Source organism: Puma concolor, chromosome E4, assembly GCF_028749965.1.
Source record: "Puma concolor isolate L17-30 chromosome E4, mPumCon1.1.hap2, whole genome shotgun sequence".
Lineage (NCBI taxonomy): Eukaryota > Metazoa > Chordata > Mammalia > Carnivora > Felidae > Puma > Puma concolor.
In genome coordinates this window covers 212,539-233,175 of record NC_141683.1, presented here as the reverse complement: position 1 = coordinate 233,175, position 20,637 = coordinate 212,539, and the positions used below count along the sequence as shown (strand labels likewise).

Sequence of the window (20,637 nt, the reverse complement as noted above, 5' to 3'; positions counted from 1 at the left end):
CTGACGCCGCCGCGCCGCTACCCTCTCCAGTCCCCGACCCGCCAGCTGTCCCGGTGCGCCCGCCACGCGCTGGGTGTGCATAGGCCGTGCCCTGGGGGAGCCGTGCTTGGGACCAACAGCTACCACGTAACATGACTGAGCACCGCAACAGAAGCTGGGGAGATTGCTAGAGCCCCAGATGAGGACGTAAGCTTGCTTTGGGGCCAGGAAAATCTCCAAAGAGAAATAATGCAGCAAGGGTGGAATGATGAGCAAGGGATTCTGCGCAGAGAGCAGTGTATTCTCTATACCTGGCAGTTTTGGAGAATTTTAGGACCAGTTTTTCTGATGGTCTTAGAGCAAAGACCAACTTCAGATGGCAGGGATGTTTTGTTCCGCGTGCGTGTTCTCTATATTTGCCTTCATTGCCGACACTTAAAAAGCAGCAGACGGGGTGCGCCCGACTGACTCACTCGGCAGAGTGGAACTCTTGATCTCCGTGTCCTGAGTTTAAGCCCCATGTTGGACAAACAGCTTTCTTTAAAAAAAAAAAAAAAAAAATCGAAAAAAAAATCGGCAGATGGCACACGAATATTTGGATTTCTCACTATCTTGAAATATCATAGTTAGCAATAGATGACTCCTGCCTGCGGCCCTTCTTTGAGATGACTCTAGTCCATGATAGTTCCTACCTAGTCTGCATTACCAGCCTGGCTGCTGTAGGAGTTCATGTTTTCGATCCTGGCCCATAATGTAAAGTGTGTGCATTTAGGAATGACTGGGGAGAGGCCAGAAAGGGGAGCAGAGGGCAGGTCATGAAAGCTTTTGCATAATAGGCATGATATGTTTGTCCTTTACAGGGGAGCTCCAGAGGCTACAGAGGTAGATGGGAGAGTGGGAAACTTTTTTTTTGGGGGGGGGGGGAGCAGGAACTTTTTTTTTTTTCCTTTTTTTTTTTTAAAGTAGGCTTCAGGGGCGCCTGGGTGGCTCAGTCGGTTAAGCGTCCGACTTCAGCTCAGGTCGCGATCTCGCGATCTCGCGATCTCTCAGTCCGTGAGTTTGAGCCCCGCGTGGGGCTCTGGGCTGATGGCTCAGAGCCTGGAGCCTGCTTCTGATTCTGTGTCTGTCTCTCTCTCTCTGCTCCTCCCCCGTTCATGCTCTGTCTCTCTCTGTCTCAAAAATAAATAAATGTTAAAAAAAAATGAAAAAAAAAAAAAAAAAGTAGGCTTCATACCCAGTGCAGAGCCCAACGCCGGCTTGAAGACATGACACTGAGATCAAGACCTGAGCCGAGATCAAGAGTCAGATGCTTAGATCCACTCTCGCATCCCTGAGATGTAGGGGGAGGGTTGGAGGGTTGGAAGGAACTTTTAAAAAGACGGTTTTATTGAGGTATAATTGATATGGCATAAACTGTACATATTTAATGTATACAATTGACGAGTGTGAACATGTATATACCTGTGAAACCATCACCACAATATCAAGGTAATATCCATCACCTCCAAACATTTCATTGTGTTCTTGTGTGTGTGTGTGTGTGTGTGTGTGTGTGTGTATAGAACACATGAGACCTACCCTTTTAAAAACCTAAAAAAAAAGCCCCCTTTATTTTTTTAGGTAAACTACTCACTCCCAACATGGGGCTCAAACTCACGTCCCCAAGAGGAAAAGTCACATGTGCTACCATGAGCCAGCCAGGCGTCCCACTTACAACTTTTTTACGTGGATAATACAGCATTGTTGACTATAGAGAGCTATTTTATAAGTAGAATCAATTGGACTTCGAGAAGACAGTATACAAATAACTGAGGTTTAGGTAACACTGACCCATTTGCTGAGGAGCTATAGAAGCAGGTTTTTGAGGGGTGATGACAGTTTTATAATATGTGCTGCCTAAGCAAGCGCAAGGGAATGATAACCATTTTAGTTTATTGGGTGTGAGGGGCCTATAGATCCCCAAGTGGAGGTGTCCAGTGGGCCGTTGGGTTAGTGGAGTGAAACTCAGGAGAAATGACTATGCTCAAAATCGAATTTAGTAATTGAGCCCCTGTTTCCAATGGTGGACTAAACAGCTGCCCGATCCCTGAGCTGAAGACAACTAAAAATTTTGGATGAAATGCTTTAAAAACTCAAAACACTGAAAGACAGTGAAGAATTATTGGTGTTGAGGGTGTGAAAGACAGGAAGTCTGAGAGGTGAGACAATGGTAAGACTGCTTGTGCCCTGGAGTCATTTGCTGATTGGAATTGGTGGCAGAAAATGCGTTGTGTGGGGCAAGTGAGACAAAAATTGTAGTCCAAATGTCCCTGAAGGTGAGAAACCTGGCAAGCCACCTTCCTATTTTGGGTTAGGGTCCCGAAAGCTGCACTCTTGGGGGAAACCTTGGACTTGGGTAAACCAGAAATAAACAGAAAATTCACACCCAAGATATTCAAAAAACAAAATTAAGAATCAATCTATGAGTTTAACAGTTAGACTCAACTGAGGAGCAAGGAATGCATTGGAAGAAAGAATGGAGAAACTACCAACAGTGAAGCACAGGTTAAACAGAAATGGGAAACATAAGAGAGTGTTAGAGACAGAAAGGATACTGTGAAAAAATCTAACACCTTTATTTGGAGCCCCGAAAGGAGGGGAAAAAACAGGGTAGAAGCAATATTTGAAGTGATTATGGCTGAGAAACTTAAAAAAATAGATGGAATACATTAAGCCACAGATTCAAGAAGTTCAACAAACTTCAAGTGAGGTTAAAAACATCCATATTGGGACCCATCGGGGTGAAATAGTGGGAAATTAAATCAAAGGCTAAATCTTTAAAATAGGAAAGGGTGTCTTGGTAGCTCAGTCGGTTAAGCAGCCAGCTCTTGGCTTCAGCTCAGGTCATGATCTCTCAGTTTGTGAATTCAAGTCCCTCATCAGGCTCTACACGGGCAGCGTGGAGTCTGCTTGGTCTCTCTCCCCCTACCTTTGCCCTTCCCCCACTCATCTGGTCTGTTTCTCTCTCTCCAAATAAATAAATAAACTTTAAAAAATTTTAAAAATAAAATAGGAAAAAAGGAGGATTGATTACTTTGAAAAGAGCAACCATTAGGTTGGCAATTCTTTTTCCACAGCAAAAGTGGAAGCCAAAGATAGCAAAATAATACCATAAATGTGCTGAAAGAAGATAACCTCCAAGCTAGAGTTCCCTATGCAGAGAAAATGTCCTTCAGAAACAAAGGTGAAAGGGGCACGGGGCTGGCTCAGTCGGTGGAGCCATGGGACGCTTCATCAGGGGGTGGGGGGAGGTGTCCTGAATTTGAGACCCAGGTGTGCTTAAAAAATAATAATACAGAATTTAAATTCTGTACACATGTACACCTACCAAGAGAAACGAATGTATCTGGCCACACAAATCTTCCACAAAAAAGGTTCATAGCAGCTTTATTCATAATGGCTTCAAAGTAGAAACAACCAAGATGTGTTCCTGTGTGTCTCAGCCAGTGGGAATAATGGCTCCACAAGAGAATGGATATACTCAAGCAATGGAATGCTACTCATAAATAAAAATAAACACATTGCTGATAAATGCAAAAACGTGGAGAATCTTGAAACGTGTCAAGCAAGAGAAACTGGGGGGGGGGGAGTACATACAGTATGAGTCCATTGATGTGAAGTTCAAGAACAGACAAAACTAATCCATGCTCACAGAAATAGGAAATCGTGATTCCCTCCAGGGGCAGGGTAAAGGGGTATGAGCGAACTTTAAGTGATGAAAATGTTATCTTAACCTGCGTGATGGTTACAGAATACATTACTCAATTAATCGAGAGGAAAGCTTAAGATCTGTGCATTTTGCTGTAGTAAATTATACATCAGTAAAGTATTTATCAGAATTACACAACAGCAACAGCAACTAATTCCGGGGGGAGTGATGGTGGTAAATGTAGTTACATTGTCTCTGCATTTTTTACGAGGAGGGTATAAGTACTGCATAAAACCAGACTTTGCAAACTCAAGGATGTATGGTGTAATTTTTAGACTAACCGCTAAGAGAATGCGTAACTTCCAATTAACAGAGGCGGGGAAGGAAATACTCGTTCATCAGTACAAGAGCAGACAAGAAGCGGGAGAACGAGGACTCGCGGAGGCGCAGGAGCAGCGCCGCGCGCCGTCGGCTCGCAAAGACAGCGCGTGCGCGTGCTCGCCGGGCGGGAGTGCGCTGACCCGGCGGAGACGCGGCCTCAGGGGAGCGGCGGCGGATGTGCGGTCGAGGGCTGCTCCCTTTCACTTCCCCTGCTCGTTTTTTCTGAGCTCTCTTTCAAAGGCTGCCTCAGTTTCACTTCTAGTCCCTTATCATCAGTGCTTTTCCCTCTGGTTCCGTCAGTATATGCCCTTTCCTCAAATCCGCTTCTCCTGCCGTAAATTTCCAGCCTTCGGTGAACTCCACCCAGGCGTGGTGTTGCTTAAAGTCCTTCCCTTTCCCGTTTCACTTGCTGATGGCAAAAACAGGTTTTAAAGGCTGCATTTTTGAGGAAGGAGAAAGTAACAGAAAGGCGATTTTAAGTACTGAAGAAAATTGAACTCCAAATAGTGTCCTGAAGGAGGAAAACGCAGGAAAAGAAGAAAAAAGATAGTCCCTGTAGCAGAGGATGGTTTCGATCCATCGACCTCTGGGTTATGGGCCCAGCACGCTTCCGCTGCGCCACTCTGCTACTACGCGTAAGGGTATTCTGGCATCATATAGAAAGATCTCTTCTGCCTTCTTTACACCGCGCCACCTAGTGTCTGGTTACAAAAATAGTCACTACTGGCAAATCTGTTCTTATTGGCTAATTTCTGACATAGCAGGCGTTTTTTATTGGTCTGTAGGCCGGTCTGCCAAAGTAAACCAATGGGCATTAGCGGCGGGGTGCGGCGCGGCCCAATCGCGGCAGAGCTTGTTGGGACGCGCCAGCGAGCCGCGTCTCCGGTCCTCTGCTCCTCCGAGGAGAGGGGCGGTTGGCGTGGACTCCATTGTTCGGGATTTAGGGCGCCATGAGGTGAGGGCACTGGGCTGCTCTGCGAAGGCTCAGGGTGCTCCCCCGAAAACTTCGGGAAGGTGGGCCGACAGGAGCCGGGGCTCCCGACGGGGCCGCGCGTCCGGGGTCTGCCCGAAGCCCGAGAGCTCTCGGCCGGGGCGACGGCGGCGGTCGGGGGCTGTGGAGGCGTGGGGACCCAGCGCGCCACGTCCGGGGGATAGAGGGTGTGCGGGTAAAGGCTCCACCGCGTCGGTGGATAAAGGGGCAGCCGCTTTCGTCCCTCGAGTGCTGGGGGCCGTGCCCCGGGGGTGATGGGGCATTTCTCGCGGGGACCCGGTGTTGCAGCCCGGCGTTGTTCGCTGTGGGTTGTGCTTGAGTCGTCCAGGGAGGAGGCGCGGTGTGGTGACGCTGGGCACCTGGAGCGAGAAGCGCAAGCGGGAGTCAGAGCGGCCGGTGTCCTGCGGGCTCCTTCGGCGGGGTCACCAGTTAAATCTCTGCCCTTGTAGGGGTGACCGAGGCCGTGGTCGTGGCGGGCGCTTTGGTTCCAGAGGAGGCCCCGGAGGAGGGTGAGTGCCGGTTCCTAGCACCTGTGCACGGCTCGGTCCGCGCTTCAGTCCTCCCGGCTGCAGTCTGGGGGGCGCTGGGTGCCCCGCCTCTGTGAGGTCCAGCTCCCGAGCTCCCCGCTGAGGAGTGTGGCCCCACTTCATCTGATGAATGATCTGCCTTGTTGTTCTTGTTTTAGGTTCAGGCCCTTCGTGCCACATATTCCATTTGATTTCTATTTGGTGAGTGCTTGGCCCCTGTTGGCAGTAACAGGATTGTAGTCTTTGTTCTAAAAGGTTAACTGGGTCTCTGGCTTGTCTGTTGGTGTAAAAGCGCTGAGGGCTTACATTATGGCCAGTCCTTGTGGCGGGTATCCTTGTTTGAATATCTTAAGGAGTAAAAAGAAGCGTAGAATTTTCTCTTTGCAGTTTTTTTCTGTTGTGGCAACAGAGCAAAGGATCCATCCTATGCATTATTTTCGGTAAACTGTGTATCCTTGTTTCTTTCTGCTGTAGTGTGAAATGGCCTTCCCCCGGGTCAAGCCAGCACCTGATGAAACTTCCTTCAGTGAGGCCTTGCTGAAGAGGAATCAGGACCTTGCTCCTAATTCTGCCGAACAGGTATATTCTTTTGGCTTTCCTCCTCGGATTTCTCTAAGAAAGCCAGAGAAGTGAATAACCGTGGTGAGGTTCCTGTTACCAGAGCCTAAACTTGACAGAGGGTTTAATTGTTCGCCTCGTTTCTCCTTGTGGGTAGAGGGAGAGTGCCAGGTGGATTGTATAAGCATTACATGTGCTTTTATATTGTCACTGGGGACTCTGTCTTTGGGCCAGAAAGTTACTCTCCTGGCATATTCAAGGCCAGAAGGGTCAGAGTGTTTTCAAAACCCTGTGTAGGTATTGTTTCAGCTTGTCTAGAAGGGATTAGGGGAAAATACTCAAACTCTGAAAAGTTGCCTGTAATTTTTCACTTCAGGGCATTTTTTATTTTATGCTGTTTTTTAGGCCTCTATCCTTTCCCTGGTGACAAAAATAAACAATGTGATTGACAATTTGATTGTGGCTCCAGGGACGTTTGAAGTGGTGAGTCTTTAATGATTTAGTCATAGAAAAGGGCAGCCTTGGTTGTGCGGAAGTTTCCTTAATCTCCAAAGCCAAGTTTGAAATGGAAAGGAAAGTATAGTGGGATTCCTTTCTACTAGTGGTGATCTCAGGGATAAAACTTGTGTTACTGCTATCAGCTAGCCATACTGTATCAGGAGTTTCATGTGGTTGTTTTGGGATATCATCTGACCTCTGCTACTTCCAGTTCTGGGTAATAATTGTGTTGTCATTGATTTCTGAGAGGAATTAGGCCATCTTTCACTTCTACATTCCCCCCCTCCCCCCCCCCCCCGAAATCCCTTTTCCAACAGCAAATTGAAGAAGTCCGACAAGTGGGATCATATAAAAAGGGAACAATGACAACCGGACACAACGTGGCCGACCTGGTGGTAATCCTAAAGATTCTGCCAACATGTGAGTGCACCTCTTTCTGGCCACAGGAGCAGAAAGTTGCATTTGAGGCATAGGGATCTTTAAAGCCCCAATCTCTTGCAAGAAAAGTTGTTTGGAAAACGAATGGGGAATTCATTTTTTTTAATGTATATTGGGGTAATAAAGGACAAAGTCTGGGCTGTGTGTCTGAAAGAATGTATGGCCAGTTACTACAGGGCAGCGTTTCTCAACAGGGGGTGGTTTTGTCCTTCATGGGACATCTGGCAGTGTCTGGAGACATTTGGGGCTCCTGGCATCAAAGGAGTGGAGGTCGGGGATGCCGCTGAGTACCCTGCAGTGCACAGGGTGTGCCTTACCTCCAGCCCCGCATGGCATTAGTGCCACTGACAAGAAACTCTCCTATAAAAGGATGTGGGTATAGGAGGTGGCCTATTCCCTGAGACTTCCTGTTTCTCTGTTCAAGTGTTAGCTTTCCCTTGTAAAAGTGTTTATTCTGTTGCTTGCCTTTGCTCCAGCCTTGTACATGGGGCACAAATCGGTGTGGAATACCATAGAGATGTACAGAAAGTATGTGAATAATCACATTGCTCATGGTCTCCTTTTCTCTCAATCTAGTGGAAGCTGTTGCTGCCCTAGGGAACAAAGTTGTGGAAAGCCTAAGAGCACAAGATCCTTCTGAAGGTTGGTTTGAGTTTGTTGTTGGACATGTATTCAGCAGGAGCCGGGTCAATAATGACAACTACACTTTTAACAAAGGTCAGGCTAGAAAGAAGAGTGAATGCAGAGATTTTTTTTGTTACTGTTTATTTTTGAGGGGCGGGGCAGAGAGAGAGGGAGACAGAGGATCCAAAGCAGGCTGTGTGTGCACTGACAGCAGAGAGCCCGATGTGGAGCTTGAACTCACCAACAGCGAAATCATGACCTGAGCTGAAGTTGGTGCTTAACTGACTGAGCCACCCATTCTGAGCCAGCCGCCTCTTGAATGCAGAGTTCTATGTTGCGGAAGTTTTTGCAGTGATCTCCAGTGTCTGATACCCAGTTCATCTCCATTACTTTTATTTATTTTTTTATTTTTCTGAAGTTTATATTTAAGTAATCTCTGCACCCAGTGTGGGGCTCGAACTCGTGCCCCAGAGGTCAAGTGTCCCATGCTCTTCCAACTGAGCCAGCCAGGCGCCCCATCTCTTTCTTATAAAAGTATTTTGAATCCTTATTCTGGACTCTTGCTGTTTTTAGAAACCTATCTGCTCTCCTACTTCAACCCTATATTTACCTCTGGTCATCTAAGGGAGATGGGGGCATTACAGGTTTTGATTTTTTTTCAGTTTTGACCATGCTGACCAATGAAACTGGTTTCGAGATCAGTTCCTCTGATGCTACAGTGAAGATTCTCATTACAACAGTGCCACCCAATCTCCGAAAACTGGACCCAGAACTCCACTGTTAGTCCTTTTTTTCCATTTCTGGGATACTTGGGGGAAATTCAAAATATGGTATAAGACAAGGTTGCTGCTGAGTGTTTAGCTAGTTGCTATTCCACGTGAAACCTTCTGGACCTAAGTTGACCCCCAAACTTCACTATCTCCCTCTGTAATTTGGAGACAGTTTTACTAGCTTGCCAGTGAAACTGTCAGACAGGATGGCCAAGAAAGCAAGTGGATTGGAGGACAGTATTTATGGAGGGAATGGGCTCTTGGAGAAAGTTGTGGATCTTGCGTGCTTACAGATTTGGTTTAGGGGAGGAATAGTGATTTCTGGACAAGTGATTTGCTGGTCTGAGGAACCTGGGGTGGTTTAAGAAATTACAAGGAGGCTGAATTGCTTGCTTAGTAACAGGAGTGTTTCATTGTGGCCTGTTCTGCTGGTCTTGTAGTGGACATCAAGGTGTTGCAGAGTGCCTTAGCAGCCATCAGACATGCCCGCTGGTTTGAGGAAAATGCTTCTCAGTCCACGTGAGTTCCTTGCTATTTGAGTTTAAATAACCTAATTATTCTAATTATACTGAATAGCAGGATACCTCCATACTTCCTCTGTTAAAACTCTTTGGCTATAATTGGCCAGGTTTCTTTTTTTTTTTTTTTTTTTAATACACCTTATGTAAGCAAATTAAAAGGTTTTTTTGTTTAACATTCATTTGAGAGAGAGCATGCCAGTGAGTGGGGAAGGGGCAGAGAGAGAGGGAGACACAGAATCCAAAGCAGGCTTCAGGCTCCAGGCTGTCAGCACAGAGCCTGATGTGGGGTTTGAACCCATGAACTGTAGTATCATGACCTGAGCTGAAGTCAGACACTTAACTAAGCCACCCGGGTGCCCCTAAGTAAGCAAATTTAGATCGAGAGAAACAAAATGTGTAGTTTTAGAAATAACAACAGCTCTGTACCTCAGGGATGGAAGTACATGATGTTATTTTAATTCCTGGGTTCCTCTTACTTTCAGAGTTAAAGTTCTCATCAGACTGTTGAAGGACCTGAGAATTCGTTTTCCTGGCTTTGAGCCCCTCACACCCTGGATCCTTGACTTACTTGTAAGTAAAGGGCAGTTGGAGTTCCTGGTCACCTCTATTTAACAGCAGTTATTCTGAAACCGACCAGGATCGGAAATTTGGTGAAGCTGAAAATCAGTCTCATGGTGGGCAATAATTCAGTAAATACATGGTGTTTATTACTTCGTTGGGTTTTTAGAGTTTCAGTTGAATGAGTAATTTTACTGTCCCTATTCCTCTTTGTTACTGATGTAATTTTAGTAATGAGATAATGAGAAATCAGTGAATGAGCAGCTAGTTCCAGAACTGCTTCTGAATATGAACATTTTACTTAGACTTCAGTAATCTGTTTTGTGAATATTTGAGGTTTCAGTTTGTTTGGCTAGAATTGTCAAGTTTATGGCACACCTACCATGTTGATTATTTTCCAGGGGCACTATGCTGTGATGAACAATCCCACCAGACAGCCTTTGGCCCTAAACGTGGCATACAGGTACAGCATGCTTCTTTGGGTTTGGGGCTGGGTGTAAGAGGTCTTGTGTGTTTTTATTTTTAAACGTTCTCGTGTGCTTCAGACGTTGCTTACAGATCCTGGCTGCAGGACTGTTCCTGCCAGGGTCAGTGGGGATCACTGACCCCTGTGAGAGTGGCAACTTCAGAGTACACACAGTCATGACTCTGGAACAACAGGTATGGGGTCAGCTCTGCAATTGCGTGTTGTGTCCTACTCTTGAATACTCCAGATCAGAAGGCAAAGGCAGTGTGGTCTTTAGGGGTCAGGGATTTGGGGGTTCTCACAAACTTTGGTCTTGAAATTAAAGTTGTCCTCAACTGTTTTCATGAGAATATTCATCAGATACGGTACTTTAACTCCACTTTCTAGTTTACTCTCACTCTGCTCTCCTTTAGGACATGGTGTGCTACACAGCTCAGACTCTGGTCCGAATCCTCTCACATGGTGGCTTTCGGAAGATTCTCGGCCAGGAGGGTGATGCCAGCTGTGAGTGATCGTTGTGGGTCAGGGGATCTTTATGGTACTCTACTCTACAAAGCTCTACACTATTCAGATGTGTTACTATTTCTACTGTGTAGGTTAGGACTTGCATGCTGGGCTAGTTGCCTGAAATCGCGTTTTTTTTTCCAGATCTTGCTTCTGAAATCTCTACCTGGGATGGAGTGATAGTGACACCTTCAGAAAAGGCTTATGAGAAGCCACCAGAGAAGAAGGAAGGAGAAGAAGAGGAGGAGAATACGGAAGAACCACCTCAAGGAGAGGAAGAGGAAAGCATGGAGACTCAGGAGTGACCTTCCTTCCTATCTTCATCCCCTTTCTTGTCCAAGGTGAAGACTGGAGCCCAAGCTAACTGCTGCTGGACTTCACGTGGTGGCATTTCTGAGGGAAAAGGGAGACAGGAAGGAAAAGAAACTATAGAAGGAAGTGTCATTCCACTGGGTTCCACTTGGCTCAACAGACAGAAGTCTCCCATTTACGACCTATGCCTTCCATCTATAGTGAAGCAGGAGACCAGCTTTTCTTCCTAAGACTTCAGAGTCCCCAGGTCCTGGAAACCTCCCTCAAACAGTACTTTGTTGTTGAAATGTTGTGAACTGTTAGTGTCTGGAATTTTTTTTTTTCCTGAGAAAAGTGATTAAAGTACTTCCTCGTAGGGCTCTTGCTCGTTTTTCCTTGGCATCTGGCAACCTTTTTTGCTTTCTGTACTTTTCAATGAAAGTGGTATTTGAGTCTTCTCACTGTAAACACTAGATCACAATTTAAGCTGTATCTGAATTAAAGTTTCTACAAAGATTCTTGGAACCTTTCCATATACCAGAGTAAACTAGAACACTGTTTAAGCATTTATTGAATGAAATGGTTCTACCAATACTGCTACTGTATTCAAGCCCAGTGCAATCAACAAAAGAGGGTAGACAGAGGTCATTACCTTGACTTTGCCTGCCCTTCAAATCCTCAGTGTAAACAAAAGAAAACACGTCACAGGTAGAAGACATGCAATGGAGGAAGCCCCTCATTAACTAGGCTTGAAGGTAGAGGAGCTGGGCCTTGAGAATGTAGGTTTTAAAAAGGTAGAGTCCTCAGCCCATTCTTGGAAGCAAGAGCCATAATAAATCCTTTGGGATCATTAGTCCTGCTGTACACAGGTTTCTTTGGGCCCCATATAAGTGGGTAAGACTTAAGTGCTTCAGACAGAAACAACTGGGCTGCCTGTTGGATGTCCCAAGGTCTACAGGGAGTTCCTGGACGAAGCAAGGCAGCTGGGGAAGAGTACTTGTGCTATTACGGGGCCAGGCATGAGCCCCATCTTCTGGCCTGTTTACTTGCTCGGGGAACCAGAAGGGTAAACTCCTGAATCCAGCATTGCCCTCCTGCGGGCTGTTTCCTTGGCAACACTGTGGTTTAGTCGCCTCAGCCGTTCCTACAAGACAAGATTTGGAATCCTAACTGCTCCATGTAAAGCTTTAGAACGCCCTGTCTGCTAGATGCGGGAAAATACCCTGGCCTCGCTCCCTCTTGATGTAAGTCCTCTAAGGTGCGAAGAACATTAAATGAGGGCAGCTGGGTATGGAGAATGAAGATGATAAGATTATGGCTGACACTGGTTGACAACTGTCTTTCCCCAAAGACTAAAAATCACAGTGACTTTTATGGTCATCCCTTGAAAATGAGAATACCCTGAGGACTTCTAAAGGATCACTGTTCACAGGGAATTCCTTTACCTGCGCATTCTGCAGAATGTTGTTGACCAAGACAACTCGTCGCCGGGCATTAAGCAGCTTCTTGACATAGGGGTCGAGATCCAGGGCCACTTTCTGATCCTCGTTGATTCGGCACAGCTCTGGGGGATGGAAGTAAGCTGCAAACTAACACCTAATGGCTCCTCGTTCTTGGGGAAGGCAGGCTGGTAAGTGGGATGAAGACACGCCTGCACCCACATGGGCCGGTCACTAGAAACTTAGGGAAGCAGGAATCACTGGAGCCCTGATGTCCTGGAAGCACACGACACAAACCCACCCGGAGGTGGGCTAGACACGAGGTCCTAAAAGCGAGCTGCAGGATCGCGGGAATGCAGGGATGCTTACTCACCAGTAGCCAAGTTGTCAATTTGCTCCCGGAGCTCTACCTGGCTCTCTCTGCAAAGAGTTACGAGGCCTACGCGGTCAGTTCATGGGACTCAAAGAGCCGACTCCCCTACAGGCTTCCCGAGACCTGAGCCAAGCCAGCCTAGGCCCGCAGCCTCCCGCCAGCCCCGCCCCTTCCGGACCTGGCCCCGCCCCTTCCCGGCGCCCCCTGCCTCCCACAGCCAAACCAAGAGGCCCCACCCCTCCCTTCCCTCTCGGACCTGACAGCGTGGACGTGAGAGTCCAGCTGCTGCACAGCCGGTCGCAGGAACTCGAGGAGCCCCTCGGCGAAGAGATCGCGGCCTGCGGGACCCGCCACGGGGGTCCCTGCCCCGGACACAGCGGCAGAACCAGCCCCAGCCATCGCCAGCAGCCCTTCCGCCGAGAACGTGCCGCGCGGGCCGCCGGGAACTGGAGCCGAGCTGAAGCGCGCCGCCAGGGGGCGCCCGGCAGAGCTGTGGGCGGGACCCAGCCGGGGGGCTTCTGGGAAACCGAGTCTCCGCCACTGCCGGCGGTTAGGCGGAGCTGTAGGTCCTCGGAGGCCCCAGAGGGTGCTGTTGGCGGGTGGGTCTCCAGACTTCCGCGGGCTGGGAGGAACCATTTTGGGGGCGCCTATCTTTGGTTTTCTGCAAAAGTGGAAAATAAATGCTCGTCTCGTCAGTTGTGCATAGCCCTCTCCTGTTAATTTGATGAGAAAACCAGATTGTATTCCTAGTATAGGTTCCTGTTTCTAAATTTGAGAGTGTATTTTTTTAAGGGCACTACGGTATGTATAAAACTGTAGGAATGGGGCGCCTGGCTGGCTCGATCAGGCTCTGTGCCGACAGCACGGAACCTGCTTGGGATTCTCTCTCTCTGCCCCTTCCCTGCTCACTCTCTCTCTCAAAATAAACATAAAAAAACAAAAAACAAACAAAAAAAACTGCACAGAACACTATCAAGTCTCAAAGGGAATGATTTTTTTTTTTTTTTTTTTAGAGGTTATGTATTTATTTTGAGAATGAATCCTAAGCAGGCCTCACACTGTCAGCACAGAGCTTGACACCGGGCTTGAACTCAACAAACCATGAGGTTGTGACTTGAGTCTGTGACTTGAGTCGAGATCAAGTCTGATGCTTAACCAACCAACTGAGCCACCCCGGTGCCTGGTAAAAGGAATGGAGTTCTGGCACATGCTCCCAGAGGGTGAACCTTGGAGACATCACGCTGGGAAAAATAAGCCAGAAACGAAGACACATACTGTCTGGTTATTACAGAAAGTGCCCAGAGCAGTCCAATTCATGGACATAAAATGTGGTTTCTTCTCTATCAGCACAGTGTTGCAGGGGCCGGAAGGAAAGGTGAATGAGGAGTTACTGTTTCATGGGTAGAGTCTCGGTATGGGATGATAAAAAAGTTCTAAAGAGGAGTAATGATGATGAACTTACTTAATGCCACTGACAAATACACTTAAAAATGGTGAAAGTGGGTGCTCCTGGGTGCCTCAGTTGGTTAAGCACCTTGACTTCAGCTCAGGTTATGATTTCATGGTTCATGAGACTGAACCCCACATTGGGCTCTGCATGGACAGTGAGGAGCCTGCTTGGGATTCTCGCCTCTCTCTCTCTCTCTCCCTGCCCCTCCCCCACTTGCTCTCTCTCGAAAAACAATGACAGTGGTAAATTTTATGTGCATTTTGCCACAGTAAAGCAAAATTTAAAGCCTACATGTGTTTTCATATTAAAAAATTTTTTTTAAATGTTTTTATTTATTTTCGAGAGAGAGCAAGCAGGGGAGGGGCAGAGAGAGAGGGAGACACAGAATCCGAAGCAGGCTCCAGGCTCTGAGCTGTCAGCACAGAGCCTGATGCAGGGCTTGAACCCATGAACCGTGAGATCATGACCTGAGCTGAAGTCAGATGCTTAACCCACTGAGCCACCCAGGCAGCCCTCCCCCCCCAGCCAAATTTTTTTTAGTGTTTATTTTTGGGAGAGAGAGCGGGGGAGGGGCAGAGAGAGGGAGACAAAGAATCCCAAGCAGGCTCCAGACTTGGAGCTGTCAGCACAGAGCCTGATGCAGGGCTTGAACTCACAAGCTGTGAGATCATGACCCGAGCTGAAGTCGGACACTTAACCAACTGAGCCCCCCGGAAGCCACCCCCACCCCCCCGAATTTTGTTTAATGTTTCTCTATTTTTGAGAGAGAGAGAAACAGAATGCCAGTGGAGGCAGGGCAGAGAGACAGAGGGAAACACGGAATCTGACGCAGGCTCCAGGCTCTGAGCTGTCAGCACAGAGCCCGACGTAGGGCTTGAACCCATGAGCCATGGGATCATGACCTGAGCTAAGTCAGACACTTAACCAACTGAGCCATCCAGGCACCTGTGTTTTTTCCTTCCCTTAAAAAGCTTCCTTAGTTTTGTTGCATTTTTCATGCCTTTCCAGAGAGTTTACATACATGTCTTGAATTCTCAACATGAGACCCAGTCTCTTAAGCTCCAGTGCGTTCCAGCGGCTCGCAGTCCTGTGGGCCGTGGGGTGCAGTGAGTGCAGAAGTGCTCTTGGACGGCAAAGGGGTCCCCAGACATAGATGGCACCAGATTGTTCGGCCTCGAGCTTCCTCCTCAGGAACAAAAGAGGAGGTGTTTAAATCGCTGTGGAGGAGTGGTGGTCCACAGCTGAAAACCCGAGGCCCCAAGTGTGATCCCTTTTAAAGCCTTGTACACTTTTTGTCGTGTTGTCTTTGTCTTCCTGTATCTTTCCCTCTAGTGATCAGAGCTGAAAGTCTCAGGAGAGGCTGCAGGCTTATTATGGGAGTAAGCGACGGGAAGGGGTAACTCTGGTACCTGCAGCCTGCCCCAGAGTCAGGCCTTGTGAGGAGGAGCCCAGGGGATGGAGGGAGTGAGGACAGTGTTGAGGAGGAAAGGGAGAAAGGCCACATCCTTGAGGCCTGTGCTGTAGAGAGAGAGAAAAGGGCTGGCCGGGGCTGGGAAAGGAGGTTGGTGGCTCAATGTCTCTACAAGAAGCCCCCAAGTTAGGTCACAGTCCCTTCAGGTACATTTTTGAAGTAGGGTTGTGAAATTTGGAAAACAACAATCAAAAAGCCCGGGGACACTAGGTAAATGTGAATTTCAGATAAAAAAATAATTTTTCAATAGAAGTATTTTATCTGGTAATCCTACTTCAAAGGCTGGTTCTCTGAGATAAATCTCTCTGTGTTTTGCTTTTATGCTTTCCTTCCCACTCTTATCACCTCCAGTCAGCACTTATCTCTCCTGAGGGCCCTGCCACAGCCTCCTGACTGATCTTGCCTGTTGTCTCCCTCCCCTCCAGGTCAATCTGCACTCTAGAATACCAGATTACATAATAACCCTGCTCAGAGAATACAAATGCTGAAAGGGACTTTGTTGTATTCATTCATTCATTTTCAAAGTAATCTCTACCCCCAATGTGGGGCTTGAACTCACCGCCCAGAGATCGAGTCACAGGCTCTACTGACTGAGCCAGCCAGGCACCCCTGAAAGGGACTTTAGAATCCATGTTTCCACAGTTTCTTGGACACATCTGATGAGGTTTTTGGGGTGATAGTGGGGTTCATGGGGTTGGAGCCAACAGCCAAGAAAGAATTCTTGAAGACATCTTTGGTGCAAGAAAGGTGATTTGATTAAAGCACGGGGACAGAACCCGTGGGCAGGAAGAGCTGCCCTGGGACCATGAAGAGACACTGGTTATATATACTATGGAGCTGGGGGAGGTAAAGTCCAGGGGAAGTTTCTAGTGAGACTTTCATATGCTAAAGAAGGCTCACAGGATATTGGCGGCCTTGCCTGTGGAGAGAAGGTTGTTTTCATTCTAGCAAAGCCATCAGCATTGAGACTGTAGGGAGTTCCTGGAGAAACGTTTTACTCTGCCAGCCTCAAGTATTTGTCAATGGGCTGCAGGTTATTAGGAAATTTAATTCTATCTGCCATTTTCTTCTGCTTTTGTTTCCCACATCAACGTCTGTAAGGAAGACCAGGCAAGGGACTTTTCGAAAGGAAAACCAAGGCCCAAGATGGGATTACTTATGTCAGGCCGAGTCACAAACCTGGGCTTCATACCTAACCTAATTGCAGTTTCAACCTCTCCCAGAAATGTAGTCTTAACTGGTCCGTCGGGAGTGTCTGGTCAGCACCGACAAGGCAGTTTGTCACAAGGGCCCTCTCCGGCCTACAAAGGAGGGTGAGGTAATCTGCATGATAAGACCCCTCCCGCCTCCCCCTGGGGGAATTTCTTCGGGTTAGCCAACAGAGGAGAGAGAGGAGATGGGGGGAAAACTAGAAAGATAAAGGCCTGCCTCCACGGCCTTCTCACGCTCCTCAGTGCCTCCGAGGTCAGAACTCCATTTTCAGCGTCTGACCCCCTTGTAACAAGCAGGAGCCCTGGAGTCTACCCAGATCCTGGTCTGGCCAGGGAACCCACTCATGGGGCATGTGGGGACGGCAGCCCTCCAGAAGCACCAGTTGGGGGAAAAAAGCTGGAATCTCAGACCTCATTGCCCGCTCCACCCCTTCCCACACCCATCCTGCTGCTTCCCCTTGGGCTCTGCTACTGAAGCACTGTAGGGCTCCCTAGACCATGTTCTGGGGGCCTCCCAGAAAGGGGAATGGATGAGGAAATCCGTTAACTGGACCTCTCAGGCCCCCTTCCCGGTTAAAGCCCTCCTCCCCCAAGCAGGACCCTCTGAAAGCCCTGTCTCCCCTCCCCCCGCAGCTCCATACTGGGTGTGGGGGCGCAATTGGCCTGCTGGACCAAGGGCATGGTGGTTGTACCACCTGAGCCACTGCACCTTCTCCCTACAGAGCTTCCTCAGGACCTATCCCGGGACCCAGAGCCAGCAAGGAGGGGACAGTCAACCTAAGTACTGCTCAGGTGGTAGGGACATCAGGGGAGATCAGAGATTGGGAGGGGGAGTTCTTATGACCTACATCTCCTACAGCCTCTGTGGAAAAGCCAAGAACTGAAGGGCCACTGCTCCCGCTCTCTCTCTTTTAAAATAATCATTAAAAAATAAAATAAAATAAAAGAGATGCTGAGGGTGAAGTATGTGTGGGAAGGGCACAGGACTTCCGTGGCCTCCAGGAGCACCATTCTCCCCAAATCCCTACGAGTTCACCAACCCTGAGGCTCCCCGAACCCCGTCCTTTGGGGTTTTGCAGAGGCTTCATGACACACGCTCGGTTGCTTAACTCATTGGCCGCTGGGGATGGATGGACCCTCTCCCCTCCCTGGAGGAACTTCCAGTCCCACCCTCCAGTCACTGAGTTCTTACCGGCCTGCATCCTTGTCACCTAGAGGCTTTCGGCAAGTCAATATTAACACAGCAAAAGACCCTTTATTGTCCTTCGTAATAGGAAACTTCCAGGATTTAGCAGCTCTGTGCCAGGAACAGGATGAAGACCAAATATACATTTCTTGTTATAAGCTACAAATACCACACCATGGATCTGTTTAAATCTTAGGCAGATAGTCACCTTATACTAAAGGGTAAAGAAATTCAATAAATCAAACCTCAATAGAGAATCTAGTGAATCCTTTAAAGAGGCTTCGTGAGGCCTGACCTGCCCTGCACAGGAAGAGGACCATGACTGAGTATTGCTAGCATCACAGGTCCCAGGGTCATCCTGGCCGTCTCCACCCTCAGGGATCCCCCTATCTTGCCCTCCCTTGCCCCTGAGCATGTAGTCAAAGGCCCTCACGAGCCAGGGAACACTGCAGGCTGGAGAGCACACCCAAGCAGGAGTATAGGGTAGCCAGATGGCTCCTGGAACATCTCCCACAAGCAGATAAAAATGGGGACATGGTGTCTGGGGAAGGTCAGAAATCAGACCATATACCCCCATTGTGGCCACTGTGTCTGTTTGCGCACAGGGAGGGAGTGGACCCTTAAGAGGTCCCTGGAGCCCAGGGAAATGGAGGCTTGGGCTCCCTTGCTCTTCCCTCGTTGCCTGGAGAACCAGTGGGATAGGTATTGGGGCTTCACAGGGGGTGGATGGGATAGCCCATGGGAAGAGGAACAGGGACGCAGAGGCCAGGCCCTCATCCCAGGTCCCAGCCTCTCTGGGCCCCACTTACCATGCTGGTCTGGGCTGTGTATTGGCTGGAGCTACCTGATGAGGCTCCAGGAAGCCTGTAAGAGGGGAGGTAGGTGCTGCTATTTGGGCCTACGGAGGCCGGGGTCCTATGCTCAGCCAGAGCCTCTTGCCTAGAGGCCTGGCTCCTTCTAGGGCATGGGGCCACGGGGAGTGGGCAGCAATGTTGCCACTGGTCCCAGACCAGGTGTCGTGGGATTGCTGCAGGGGAGGGGGACAGGGAGCCACCGACGCCCTGCTTTCCCTCAGGTCCTTGCTCAGGCCAACAGACACCCAGACGTTAAAGTCTCTAGGGTGCGGGCTTCTCCCCAGGTTCAGGCCCAGACCGCTCCAGGTACTGCACAAACCCAACGGCCCTGATGGCCTCCCAGCCCCCACCCTTGCTCCCTCTAACCCATCTGCATCTCCCACCAGCATTGTGTAAACCACCCCACAATTTACACGGCTCCCCACCACCCCAAGCTCTTTGGCGACAGACCGTGGGCTACCTGATCGTATCAGCGGTGTCTCCCAACCCACCTCGGAGGTCCGCTGTACACTCATTCCCCAGCATGCACAACACTTTGAGGCCTCTGTTTGTATTTGTTGTTCCCTACACTTGGCACGTTCTTCCCCCTCCTGTCCCAAGGCCCTTCTAACAAATCACGCTTTTTTGGTGTCCACTTGGTGAGCCCTTGGTAGACGGGTGGCTGAAGGAGGAGCTGGGCGGTATCTCCTTGTCCTTCTCTACCCTGGACACTCACCTGGGACTGAGGGTTGCAGAAGTGGGAACAGGGCTGAGGAGATGCTGGGAACCAGGGTGAGCAGCAAGGGGGCCTAGAGGGCCCAAGCCCAGTAGAGGAGTTCCTTTTGCCCACTGCTGGGAATGAACTCCTTCATGAGGTGGGAGGACAGCTACAGAGGGTCCGTGGAGACCCTCAAAGTGGCCTCCGGCACCAGGACGCCTCAGGGTTCCCTGACCACCAGGTCGGGCTGTGACATTTTCACAGTAAAGGTTCGCACAGATGCTGGTCTTAGCTCACTGCACTGCAGGCTGGGCAAGTGCAAGAGTTGGGTGTAGAGGACATGGGGCAGGTCCTGACAGCCACCTGTGGGCAAGAGGAGCAGAGTCAGCAGAGTGGTGGGGTTGAAAGGACCCTGGGAAGGGGGCAGAAGAGGCTGACCTAGACCATCTCAGTGGGTTATGGGAGGGTGGGGGGTACACGGGGAGTGGTCCAAAAACACCAGAATGCTTTCCTCAGGGCAAGTGGTAGGTCAACAAAAAAGGCTGGGGAAAAATCCGAGAAGGGTCAACCAAGGTCGTGTGAAGAGGGTAAGGAACCTACTCACCCTGTAGTTCCCTCTCCTTCTTCACAAAGCTGTCCCGGAGGCCTTGAGAGGTGCCTGTTGTAACCAGTGGAGATGTTTGCAAAAAGTTGCCTTCCACTGCCAATCAGCACCTCCCTCACAGAGGTCTTGGGAGTCTGGGCTCCACCCAAGGGGTTACAACTGGCCTTGTGCACATAAAAGTGGTTTCCACCTCTTCCAAGGACAGGTTAGGAACACTTGTCCAAGCTAAAGACTTCCAGTCTCACAGTTCATTAATATAAATATAAACGGATTATAGTACGCTCAGGTACCGTACCAGTTGGATTTTGCAAGCGCGGTTGTGTCCTCCAATGCCACGTGGCTTTCTCATGTTCACACTTCTACAGGACTAACTAAAACTCCTTGCTTTACAACCCAGAGGCTAAGAAGCCCAGGACTCAAGTCCAGGCTGCCTTAACCAAAATTTCCTTCCCAGCTTGCCACATGCACAACCTCCCATTTTGGGAGCCAGGCACCTCAATGGCAGCTGGTTTGGTAGAACGTTGTTAGGTTCTTCTTTCCCAAGAGGACAGTCCAGAA

The 20,637-nt window shown here is 49.0% G+C and overlaps 2 protein-coding genes and 1 non-coding gene across 5 annotated transcripts; 1 reads left to right on the top strand and 2 right to left on the bottom strand.

The window, feature by feature from the left end:
- Positions 1 to 4,604: 4,604 nt before the first annotated feature.
- Positions 4,605 to 4,676, bottom strand: TRNAM-CAU (transfer RNA methionine (anticodon CAU)). The gene has a single exon. It is a non-coding gene; the product is annotated as a tRNA-Met (tRNA).
- A 177-nt stretch (positions 4,677 to 4,853) lies between these two features.
- On the top strand, positions 4,854 to 11,170 carry ILF2 (interleukin enhancer binding factor 2). 2 transcript variants are annotated; one of them, XM_025915218.2, is made up of 14 exons: positions 4,854 to 5,003; positions 5,489 to 5,548; positions 5,725 to 5,767; positions 6,041 to 6,145; positions 6,530 to 6,607; positions 6,940 to 7,042; positions 7,637 to 7,702; positions 8,347 to 8,463; positions 8,895 to 8,973; positions 9,458 to 9,545; positions 9,935 to 9,996; positions 10,079 to 10,193; positions 10,413 to 10,503; positions 10,648 to 11,170. In XM_025915218.2, exons 1-14 carry the CDS (start codon positions 4,999 to 5,001, stop codon positions 10,806 to 10,808), a joined length of 1,173 nt encoding a protein of 390 aa, XP_025771003.1. In that variant the 5' UTR covers positions 4,854 to 4,998; the 3' UTR covers positions 10,809 to 11,170. The 2 variants fall into 2 exon arrangements, with proteins under 2 accessions (XP_025771003.1, XP_086549918.1); XM_086693792.1 differs by lacking the exon at positions 6,530 to 6,607.
- A 177-nt stretch (positions 11,171 to 11,347) lies between these two features.
- Positions 11,348 to 15,242, bottom strand: SNAPIN (SNAP associated protein). 2 transcript variants are annotated; one of them, XM_086693793.1, is made up of 5 exons: positions 15,078 to 15,242; positions 12,863 to 13,267; positions 12,607 to 12,653; positions 12,240 to 12,474; positions 11,348 to 11,938 (listed from the first exon to the last, which is right to left on the bottom strand). In XM_086693793.1, the coding sequence occupies exons 1-5, from the start codon at positions 15,095 to 15,097 to the stop codon at positions 11,929 to 11,931; spliced, it is 717 nt and encodes a 238-aa protein (XP_086549919.1). In that variant the 5' UTR covers positions 15,098 to 15,242; the 3' UTR covers positions 11,348 to 11,928. The 2 variants fall into 2 exon arrangements, with proteins under 2 accessions (XP_086549919.1, XP_025770985.2); XM_025915200.2 differs by lacking the exon at positions 15,078 to 15,242 and having other exon boundaries at positions 12,240 to 12,358; positions 12,863 to 13,071.
- Positions 15,243 to 20,637: the final 5,395 nt, after the last annotated feature.